This window comes from Perognathus longimembris, chromosome 14, assembly GCF_023159225.1.
Source record: "Perognathus longimembris pacificus isolate PPM17 chromosome 14, ASM2315922v1, whole genome shotgun sequence".
Lineage (NCBI taxonomy): Eukaryota > Metazoa > Chordata > Mammalia > Rodentia > Heteromyidae > Perognathus > Perognathus longimembris.
In genome coordinates, this window is record NC_063174.1 from 38,537,192 (window position 1) to 38,549,501 (window position 12,310).

Below are 12,310 nucleotides of genomic sequence, written 5' to 3' on the forward strand. Positions count from 1 at the left end.
TTCTTGTATTTTACTAATAGCCTATAGAACTTTTTTTCTGAAACCAGCTGTAAAGCTCAAATATTTGGAAGTTTAATTTATTCCATCAACAGACTGCTTGTGTGTTTGTAAATAGAAATTATCTCTTTGGAATGATAGGCCAACTGTTACCCAGTGAACTATTTGATAAACTGTTTATACTTGATTTACTGTTTGCTGTGAATTCTTTCTATTGCTAAACGATAGAAACATATTTCTGTGTTAATATTTTCAAATATATGTTTGAAACAGATTTGGCAACTGATCGGAAGCTCTTTCGTTTGGTCTCCAATGACTCCTTCATCTCTATTCAGCCTTCCTTGTCCTCTTGTGGACAAGACTTGCCAAGGGACTTCAGTGACAAAGTGAGCCTGCCAAGTCATAGCCACCACCACCACGTTGACCAGTCTCTCTCCAGCGCCTGTGACACAGAAGTAGCTTCTCTTGTACCTTTACATTCACACTCTTACAGGAAAGATCACCGGCCAAGAGGTGTACCACGGACTTCCAGCTCTGCTGTGGCATTCCCTGACACTTCACTGAATGATTTCCCTCATTACCCGCAGAGACGAGGGTTAGATCCAGTTAGTGAGTTAGAATCTTCCAAGCCTCATTCTGGATCTAAAGAATCCTTAGTGGAAAATTCTCGCTTGCCTGGAGAATTTCAGCTTGCTGGTGACCTGAAAAACAGTAATTCTCAACTACCTACAAAAAGTGGGAAGAGCAAAGCACTGAATGCAGACAAAAGCATGGACAGCCTGAGGAGCCTGAGCACACGGAGTAGTGGCTCTACAGAGAGCTATTGTAGTGGAACAGACCGTGACACCAACAGTACTGTCAGCAGCTATAAAAGTGAGCAGACCAGCTCCACTCACATAGAGAGTATGTTATCAGAGCATGAGGAGTCTCCTAAAATGGGAAAGAGAACTGCTAGGAAAAAAGAACGCTCTATTGACTCAGAAAAGAGGAGCAGCTGTGCCAGTGACCAAAGGACTAGCAGTGACAAGATTGCTCTGGAAGAGAGTACGAATAGCAGGGCTCCTGAGGCACAAGATACTCAGGGCTCTGATGAGATGCATAACCAGAGAGATCTCAGCACTTCTGCCTCTGAAGAAGCTAATAAAAACCCCCATGCAAATGAGTTTACTGGACCAGGGGACAGACCACCTGAGACTACTGCTGAAAACAAAGAGGAGCAGAGTGAGAAGTCTACTATTTCAGTCGATACCAAACTTTGTAAAGATGGTAGTGGAAAGCAGAAGGAAGGGGATGTCCGGCCCAAATCCTCTAGTTTAATCCACCGGACAGCCTCTGCTCATAAATCAGACAGGAGACGGACAGGAAAGAAACGGGCCAGCAGTTTTGACTCAAGTCGGCATAAGGACTATGTTTCCTTTCGAGGAGTTTCTGGAACCAAACCACATAGTGCTATATTTTGTCATGACGAGGACTCTAGTGATCAAAGTGACTTGAGTAGAGCATCAAGTGTCCATTCTGCTCATCAGTTCAGCAGTGACAGCTCTTCTAGCACCACTTCTCATTCGTGCCAGTCTCCTGAGGGCAAGTACAGTGCTCTAAAGCCCAAGCATGTTCATAAAGATCGGGGCACAGACTCTGAGCACACACACAGGACTCACCTAGGTCTTGAGGGAGCTGGCAGAAAGCGGGCCACGCGACGAACTTCCAGCACAAATAACAAGACCCGTGCCCGAGTGTTGAGCTTGGATAGTGGCACAGTAGCATGTTTGAATGACTCAAACAGGCTAATGGCACCTGAAAGTATAAAGCCTTTAACCACTTCAAAATCAGATCTTGAGGCCAAAGAGGGAGAGGTGCTAGATGAGCTGTCTTTATTGGGACGAGCATCCCAGTTAGAGACAGTTACTCGATCTAGGAATAGTTTGCCAAGCCAGGTTGCATTTCCTGAAGGGGAAGAGCAGGATGCAGTCAGTAGAGGTAAGTAAGCTCCAGAAACAGATTTCCCTAAGAGTCACTACTACAAATTTGATACTGTTGATGACAATAGTGCTTATTAAAATAAGCCTTCTGTTATTACTTTTCTTCCATTGTTATTAAAACAAACTTCTTCAATGATGGAGTACTTGGTTGTCTTAGAAAAAATTTGTTCTAACACGAACAGAACTTCTTGTAGTTGTCTTACCAAAACACTAAGAAGACATCTTTATCAGTTGTCTTACAGTATGTCAATTTATTTTTTTAAATTAAATTTTATTGACAAGATGTTGTGCAAAGGGGGTACAGTTACATAATAAGGCAGTGAATACGTTTCTTATGATATCTTACACCCTCAGTTTTCTTTCCCTTCCCTAGATCAGGTAGGCATATATACAATATCCAGTGTACCAAAATCATATACAGTAACCATGTACGGTACGCCACAGGAAATTCACAAAGAACTTTAAAGATAACTTCAACAGTAGAATCCTCCTGTCAATTTATTCTTGATGGCCTTCACTTTTCTAAACAGTTGCTACCTGTAAGTGTTTTCCAGGAGTAACAAAACACTGGTTACTTTCCTTTGTATAACTAAGCTATAAAATTACATTAGGATACCAGAGCACTTTGAGTTGGTTTTTAAGTAGTTTGTGACATTGAAGTTCTAGAATTAGACCATTCAACCTGTTCTATGAAGATTTTCTGAAATATTACCTTAGCTCTGATTATATACTTTGAAAACTGTGGCTCTTTTTTTTTTTTTTTTTTTTTTTTTTGGCCAGTCCTGCGGCTTGGACTCAGGGCCCGAGCACTGTCCCTGGCTTGTTTCTTTGCTCAAGGCTAGCACTCCGCCACTTGAGCCACAGCGCCACTTCTGGCCATTTTCTGTATATGTGGTGCTGGGGAATCGAGCCCCGGGCCTCATGTATACGAGGCAAGCACTCTTGCCACTAGGCCATATCCCCAGCCTGCTCTTTTTTGTCTCTTTTCTTCAGTTTTATTTATTACTTATTTAAGGTTTCAGATATTGAAATTTTTTATATTTTTCTGTGACTGAACACTGTTCCATTCAAGTTTATTTGAGATTTGTAGCTTGAGAAGGTGGACGTATGATGTCCTCTGTGACAGCAATACTGCTTTGGTTAAGGTAATAGTTTATTTATTTTAGGTTGATCAGGAATTGGCTTATTGGGTTTTCTGTTTGTAAATATTCCCAAACATGACTGTGCTTTTTGCTGTTAGGGACTTTTAGTTCCATCCATTTTTTCTGTTTGGCAAAATTTCTAACAAAGATTAACTTCTAGTAGAATATAAAGAAATGATCTTAATACCTAAGGCAACTGTAGTCTGTCAAACGTAAATATTGATAACAAATTGTGTCTGAAGTAGTTGTTACAACCAGTTGGTAGAATAAGTAAATTCCTTAGTGTCTTTGACCTTGATACCATTCTGCTTTTTTAAAATAAAAGATCTGAAATACTTGTGATTTCTCACATAATCTTTTTGTTTTGGTTTGGTTTTAGTGTTTGTGGAGCTTGAACTCTGGGCCTGGTGCTGTCTCTGACCTTTTTCTTTAAAGGTTAACACTCTACCACTTGGAGCCACAGCACTGCTTCTGGTTTTCTGGTGCTTAACTGGAGATTAAGAGTCTCCCAGACTTTCCTGCCCTGGATGTCTTAGAACCACAATCCTCAGATCTCAGCTCCTGAGTAGCTAGGATTGCAGGTGTGAGCCACCAACGCCTGGCCCACACAATCTTATATGTTCACAATATTCAAGAACTTATTAGATTTTAAAATACAGCTTGATGTTTAGTTATCAAAATAAAAATTTAAAGAATAAACATGCTATAAAATGTTGAAATAGGGGCTGGGAATGTGGCTTAGTGGCACAGTGCTTGCCTTGCATACACAAAGTCCTCAGCACCACATAAACAGAAAAAGCTGGAAGTGGCGCTGTGGCTCAAGAAGTAGAGTACTAGCTTTCAGCAAAAAGAAGCCAGGGACAGTGCTTAGGCCCTGAGTTGAAGCCCCAGGATTGGGGGAAAAAAAATGAGATAGTTTTAAGATAAATAACATTGAAATGTAAGTATTGATAAAATAAGCACAAAACTTTTGGGACGGCTGTCTTTATATTTAAACTGGCCTGTCCTTTCCACAGGAATGTGGGATTTTTTTTTTAAATAGTTGCATGGAAGATGTTCTAGATGTTATTTACTTTTTAGTTCAGTTCTTTGTTGCATAAACCTCCACTACTCTAGATTCTAGCTTTTATTTTTTTTGTCTATCCTTTTTCAAAGAACCTATTAAATGTTAGTAATAAACAAATATTGAACAAGAAATTTCATAGACTGTGGTGGAAAAAATAGTATTGTAATTGCTGAAAAGCATTCTTTGACAGATAAAGGCACTATAGGCATTATTGTCATTTGACCTTGATTGTATTTAGAATAAGAATAGAATAAATTTATTTTAATGTATTGGAGATAATATAGGGGTTTTGTTGGTGATTTTTTAAAATAAGATTGGAGGTAATAGGTGTTGATTTAAAAGTTGTCATTGTTTTAAAAGTACATAATCTCAAATGTTTGGTAAAGACACTTGTTTATGAAAGCAATATTTGTTAAAGTTGTGTCTGGAAATTTAGAAGAAATGTTTCTAGGCTGCCTGTTCTATTTAAATACTGTACTACTGAGACATGTCAACATGATATGTGATTGGTTTACTGTTTATATGCTTACACATAAAACTGTAAGTTGATTTTTTTCTTTTTGCCAGTCCTGGGGCTTGAACTTGAGCTTCTTTTGCTCAAGGCCAGCACTCTACCACTCAAGCCACAGTGCCACTTCTGGATTTTTTTTTCTTTTTTTTTTTTTGTATGTGGTACTGAGGAATTGAACCCAGGGCCTCATGCATACTAGGCAAGCACTTTACCACTAAGCCACATTCCCAGCCCTATAAGTAGATTTTATCACAGTGAATTCAGAGGTGTTGAATTCTCTCCAATACTGATTTTTATCTTATTTTTAGGTGGATAATGTTGATAGGTGAAGGGGTAAAATTTAAGAAATGTATGTTAAAGTACTAAAATGCTCTACAATAGGAGGTAATCTAGTGACATGGCTATATATATGAATCTTGGAAAACTACTGTCCTGTGTTAAGCCTCTGCTCCTTCATCTTAAAATGGGATATGGAAGTATCTACTTTATATAGAGTGGTTGCAAAAATTGAGGGAGTTAGCACATAGAAAATTCTTAGAACAGAGTCTGACACATAGCTAATAATTAATAATGGTACACTTAGTGTTATTAAGGCGGCCAGTTTATTATGCTACACAATGTGTCCTACCTGCTTAACCCTGTTAATTTAATGATGTAAAATTAAAGTATAAAAAAGGTTACATGTAGAAATTAGCTAGAGATTTTATTATCCCATTGTGTGAAACTTCACAATAGTAAATATGAATAATACTTGGATTCCTAATTTCTTGACTAATGCTGACTGAAAAGCAGTTTGTATTGATAGTTTTTTTTCTGCACTTAAAATTGTTATTATAAAGATGGTATACATAGGGGTTACAATTACATAAGTCAGATAATGAGCACATTTCTTTTTGGACAGTGTCACTCCTCTTAGTTTTCCTGTCCCCTCCCACAAGTTGTACAGTTCATTTTCTTTTTTTTTTTTGGCCAGTCCTGGGCCTTGGACTCAGGGCCTGAGCACTGTCCCTGGCTTCTTCCCGCTCATGGCTAGCACTCTGTGTACAGTTCATTTTCAACATAGTGTCTGCTGTATTTGTTCAGTGTTTTGTCTCTATATTTCTGTGCCCTCTCTTCCAAAGACAGATAAATGAACAAACATAACAAAAAGAAAACATAAACAGCAACAAAAGAAAAACTCTTGTTTCCATTTTCTGGAATTCAACAAATATTATTTTATATGATCAGATGCACATAGGCATTGCACCTTTGTGTTCCTCTCCTACAAATTTTGATTTTTGGTCTCACTGTGTAAATGTCTAGAGTCTTATATGATTTACCATGTTCCAGTGTATATTAGATCTAGCTTCTGCATATGAGAAAACATGTGCCATTTGTCTTTCTGAACTTGGCTTAACTCAATTGACATGGTTTTTTCTAGGTCCATCCATTTCCCTGAAAATGACATAATATTATTCTTTCTAGTGGCTGCATAAAATTCCATTATGCATAGGTACCTCATGTTTTAGATCCACTCATCTATTATAAGAAATCTTGGCTGTTTCCATATTGATGTTTCTTACCTTGTTGGCAGTAATAGGTCTTATATAACCTTTTGGTATTTACTCATAACAGATGTTTATCTTTATAGGACTACTCACCATTAATTATGTAAATTTAATGCCATCATAACTACCTGCAGTTACTTAAACAAGGAAAAAAAAGTTTCTAAGTTCCATCTATGACATTTCCCCCCCCTGGTTTTGAGATTTGAACTCAGGATCTTAAGCTTGATCAATAAGTGCTCTGTCACTTGAGCTATACCTACAGCACAACTTTTGCAGGTTTTTTTTGCCAGTTATTTTGGAGATCGAGTTTGTAAAACTTTTTTTGCTTAGGCTGGCCTTGAACTGTGTCCTCCAGATCTTATAGCACTCTTGAGTAGCTAGGATTACAGGTGTGAGTGAGCACTGGTGCCTGGCTCAAGCTAAGACATTTTCTAAGTACCTCTTGTTTTGTGCTAAATTTTTCTTTGGTAATTACAAAGCATATATCTTAAGATGAATGTTTTAAGAATAAAAATAAATACAGCTAAATGTAATAAATAAAAATACAGTTAAATAGAAAATGTTCTGTGTTTTCTAGCTTGTAATCATTTTAATAAAATCATTTTCATTTGGGCAACTAAGCTTATTTCCTACATGATTCGATACTATCATTACAGAATATTTTCTGTATCAGTTACCAGATGTAAATAATAGCCAGGATGTAGGAGTTTATGTTTGCTTCTTATTGTTTGCACTGTTTTCTGAATTTCTTAACATATATTTCTCTGAGAAAATATTGTTTTTCTTGTTTCCTCTTGCCTATGTCTCCCATGTAGTGGGGTGTGTACCACCATCCCTGCTCTCAGAAAAATGGCAATTGTTCATCTGAGTTGTCAGTTCTTCCCTCAACTGGCTTGTTTTCTTCTTTGCTTTGTTTTACTGTTTCAGTGATTGCCTCACCAGCATATGTTTTTTCCTTTATGATTTTTTTAAAATTATGTTGCCTTCATTAATTGAGGTTCTAGTTGTCAGTAACTAGGAAGTATGCAAAATGCTTTGTAGATTGTGATAGTGAAATGGTAACTTTGATTGTTTAAATCAGCATTACTTTAAAATAAAATAATTATTAAAATTATTACATTTAAGTAGTTCTACAAAGGGGTTGTAATTCAACATGTGAATACAGTGCTTCTTGATCATTGTTTTGAGGGGCTTGCTGTGTATATCTCGATCAGCACTGTGCCAATACAGCTTTCTAATATGATGTGAATGCTAGTGTCTACATTGATAAGGGTAGCCACTGGCTCCACACTACTATTGTGTAGCTCAAGAATGTGAGGAATTGGGGCTGGGGATATGGCCTAGTGGCAAGAGTGCCTGCCTCGGATACACGAGGCCCTAGGTTCGATTCCCCAGCACCACATATACGGAAAACGGCCAGAAGCGGCGCTGTGGCTCAAGTGGCAGAGTGCTAGCCTTGAGCGGGAAGAAGCCAGGGACAGTGCTCAGGCCCTGAGTCCAAGGCCCAGGACTGACGCAAAAAAAAAAAAAAAGAATGTGAGGAATTGCCTTTTTTGTTTTGGTTTGTCATGGTTCTTGAACTCGGGGCCTGGAGCTGTCCCTGAGCTTTTCTGTTTAAGACTAGTGCTTTACCACATTGAGCTACATCCACTTCTGGTTTTCTGGTGGTTAATTGGAGATAAGAGTCTCACAGAAAAAAAAAAAAAAAAAAAAGAGTCTCACAGACTTCACTGCCCACGCTTGCTTGGAACTGTGATCTTAATCTTAATCCTTAGTCTTCTGAGCAGTTAGTATTGCAGGCATGAACCAGCACCTACCTAGGAATTGCATTTTAAATTTCTGTTCATGTAAATTAAAGTAGCCCAGATGGCTAGTGGCTCCCATTTTGGACATTACAGTTATAGATGACCAGATTTAAAGAGAAGCATTGTTTTCATTGAGCATTTATATTTTTTGTATTCATGAACTTTTATCCAAAATTTTATATTTGGGAAGAATATTTCTGTACCTAACTTTTTGTTTTTATTCATATGTAGCATCAAAATACCCTTTCTCAGAATAAAAATGATTCCTAAGTATTTAGATCACTAGGAAACATTTTGTATTCAAATAGAGGCAATTAACATTTTGTTTTAGAAACCTATATTGCTCAGTTACTATAATTTTAATAAAATTTGTGTAGTTTTTTTAAGCCACTGTTATGAGCTTGATGTTAGTTTGGACTTTTTCTAGATTAAATTCTAGGTTTCTGTACTTGTTATTTTACTAGTATTTTCTTCCTAATGTTGACAGGAGTATGACTAGTACCTTCAGTTTTTGAATGAAGTTTGATAATAATAATAAAGAACTTTATAGTTAAGATGGAATCATGCTGTCTTTAATACTTAAGAAAGCCAGCTGTGCAACCTTGGATTCAGTGGTTTCATTGAATGCTACCCAAACTATGAGATAAACTCATTTACAATTAAGTACAAAGAGCCCATGATTTAGCATGGTTCAGTATGATTTCTCAACTCTATGATTGTGTGTAAGTGATATATATTCAGTAGGACTTCTCTCTTTTCAATGTTAGGCTGCAGCAGCAAATCACAGCTACCAGTTATCTGCATGATCTTGAGAGGAAACCACCAATACTCTACTGTGTATAGTACTGCTAAACTCTGTGCTTTTGTAGACTACATGTAGAGTGTGTAGGGAGGCGGTGGGAGAAAGTATCAGTCCTGGGACTTGAACTCAGGGCTTAGGCACTTGTATCTGAGCTATTTTGCTCAAGACTAGTACTCTACAATTTGAGCCACAGTTCCACTTTTGGCTTTTTTGCTGGTTAATTGGAAATAAGCGTCTCATGGACTTTCCTGCCCAGGCTGGCTTTGAATGATGATCCTTAGAACCGAGCCTCCTAAGTAGGTAGGATTACAGGCACGAGGCACTGGTGCCCAACTTTAAATGTGTTTTTGAACTATGATATTTTCAGTTTATGATCTGTTTATTGTTACTTGGTTCCATCATAAATCAAGGAACATCTGTACTAACTTAGCTTTTACTATTCTTTTGAGGTTACAAAACTAATGCCCATTCATTACCATTAGTACAAACTAACAAATCCTTTTTAAGGCTGACAATTAAAGAGAGAATGAGGGAAAATGAGACTTTCATGAATATTGAAAACAACAGAAATTTCAAGCCTAGAAAATTAAATATTGAAGAAAATGTGATGAGGTAAAAGAATAGATCTATAACATTTTTCAAAAACATTAACCTTGAAAAATAAAACATACATGTATTCCTTGATATGCTAGAATTGAAGAGTGTACATACAAAATAAATTTGGAATCAGTAGATAAATTTCATTTACCTGTGAGGGTGGGAAGTCCAGGGAAGGACAGGCTCAGCTGCTATTACATCTCTGACCTAGGCTCCAATTTGACCTAAGTCTGTCTTGATGCAGCAGCACAGGCCAGCGAGGAGGTGGTGGCATTTCGCCGTGAACGCAGCACATTTAGGCGTCAGGCAGTTCGGCGCAGGCACAATGCAGGGAGTAACCCTACCCCTCCTACCTTGCTCATCGGATCACCCCTCAGGTATGGTATTTTAAAATTCCACCAATTCCACCATGCATGTAATAGGTCTGCTAACCCAATAAAGCATTGGAGGACTTCTTTCTTTTGCTTTCTGTTACTTCTATACATTTCAGCTCTTCTGTGCATGTGACCATAAGCCTATTGCATTATGCATGTCTTATGTTGCACTGTTTAAACAAAGTGGTTTTGCCCATTTCAAATTGTGATATCATTTTAGAATGATTATGGAAGTGTAAGTAATAGGCTTTAACTTTTTGTATTTCAAATTATGCAACATCTTGATTGTGTTTAAGATGAATAATAGTGATGAGTTTGTTGAAAACTAACAGAGAGCTGACAGCTTAATGTTCTAAATTAATTGACCTTGATAAGTCAGTTTAATTACATTTTACCACTAAGTATGATACTTGATTTTATATTGCTTAAAACATGGTGTCTTTGATTTCACAATCACCAGGTCCTATATAATGACACAGGACTAAAATATTTAATTAGGAGTAGTTTGGCCAAGTAGGTATTTCTGTTTATATATATATGTATAATATATATAATGTTATATATATGTTGAATTTCTAAGCCCTTATGGCATATTAAAAACCATTTTTTATCTTTTCTCAAGTAAGGAAACATCTATTCATGATATTACATATAATTTTCATTAAGATATTGGTGGTTTAAATTGCATCAAATCTAACCAGTCCATGTCTTGAATTTGAAATGTAAAAATCTATTCAAAAGATGTTTGATTTATTTTAAAAAGATAAACATGGATATAAATATATGGTTGTTTAAGCAGTGCATATATTATATCATATGCTTTTATTAATCTCTGTGCCCCATAATATCTTTTTACCAATTATTTTATGCTACATTTTAATTTCAACTTGAAAAGAAATAATATTTGATGAAATAACTTCTGAGTTCATGGTAGGTTAGAAGAGGTAAACCCTCACCTTCCCTTTTAAAAACCTTGTGTTTGAGAGTAGCAAAGTCCTGTTTTGTTTTGTTTTTTAATTTACTTTGTATTTTCCTGAGATTAGGTCCTGATTGTTTCTGAGTTTTATGTACTGTCAGGAACTTAGTCTTTCATAGGTCATTTTGCTCATTCCTTTAGTAATATATAATGTAATGAAAAGTAGTATATGGATCGAGCTAATATTTAAAATATAAGTATATGGGACCACAACAAACCAACATTTATTCTAGAGACCACTGCTTTTGTGAGCCTTCCTCTTCTATTTCCTTTCTTGCGTGAAAACACTTTTCTTTCTGCTATTAGATTTGGGGCAGAGCCCAACTTGTAGACAGAGCTATGGACTTTATTTTCCTTTTACTATTATTATTTCTGACCTCCTCTTTTTCCTTGAATAATACTTGCCATAAATAACTTCTTTGCCTCCCTGTTTACCCATGTTTATGTTTCTTAAGCATCTACTTAACCTTCCATTTTGAGTCTTCAAAAATCATTTCTTCTTTCTTTTTCCTTTTCTTTTTTTTTTTGCCACAAATTAGTTTGCTGAATCTCATTCATGAAATGTAGACAAATTAGTTTTTATTCATTTTTCTTACCTGGTGGAATATTAAAGAGTTAATCCTAACCCTAATCAATCACAGTATTTCCTTTTTTTCTAGGACTTTAAATAAATCAGATCTCAGATACAGTGTAGAACTTATTTCTAAAGGATTTACACTAGACTTCTTAGAAAGTAGTCTTTCGGTAGTGAACATTTCATTTTGAGATCCCAAAATATTATATTTCTAGCACAAATATAGCATATTATTCTAAATAGGCTGACCTCATTTTGAGCTAATAGAATAAAAATTATTTGTTAAGAATTAGGATAAATACCAACTTGTTGTAAACATCTTTTATAATTATAAATGTATTAATGTTGTATCAGTGTTATTTTTTAGTTTCTATGAACTATTGAATAATAATCTCATCTTTTAAGTACAATTTAAAATTTGGGACTCTGTTTTGGGGAGGGAGGATGAGGTCAAAAAGAGAATAAATGTGCAGATACCTTCAGAATAGACCCTTGTCCATGGAGGCTATGTCCTAAATCTCCAGGTGGTGGGCTGACACTGGGGATAATACAGAACCCTGTATGTACTGAACATATGTCCCTGTGATGAAAGATGATATAAATTTAGCACAGTAGATAATTGAAAATAAAATAGAACAATTACAATATGTTATAATAAAAGGTACTTAAAATTTATTTCTGGAATTCTCAATATTTTCAGATTGCTGTTAACTCTAGGTAACTACAACTACAATAAGGAAAACTAAAAACAAAAGGGGAGTATTAGAACTTGTATTAAGCCTCAGTGAGTAACCACCACCCCAAAGCGGTTTGATACAATACATGTTTACAAGGCTTGAAATGAATCATCCATTTTCTCCCAGAATTTGCATGTTTTTATAAGGCTTACTAGGATAAACTCTTTCAGAATTACTTTTTTATTGTTGTTTTGTTTTTTTTG

The 12,310-nt window shown here is 36.1% G+C and overlaps 1 protein-coding gene across 6 annotated transcripts in view; it reads left to right on the top strand.

Annotated features, from left to right (window-relative positions):
• The window catches only part of Pcnx1 (pecanex 1), a 171,897-nt gene that overhangs the window by 77,919 nt on the left and 81,668 nt on the right, over positions 1 to 12,310 (top strand). For 3 of the 6 annotated variants that reach the window (XM_048362358.1, XM_048362361.1, XM_048362362.1), the window contains exons 6-7: positions 271 to 1,974; positions 9,691 to 9,823. In XM_048362358.1, coding sequence (XP_048218315.1) covers positions 271 to 1,974; positions 9,691 to 9,823 — 1,837 coding nt within the window. The remainder of the gene's footprint in view (positions 1 to 270; positions 1,975 to 9,690; positions 9,824 to 12,310) is intronic. The other 3 variants (XM_048362363.1, XM_048362364.1, XM_048362359.1) reach the window with 2 other exon arrangements.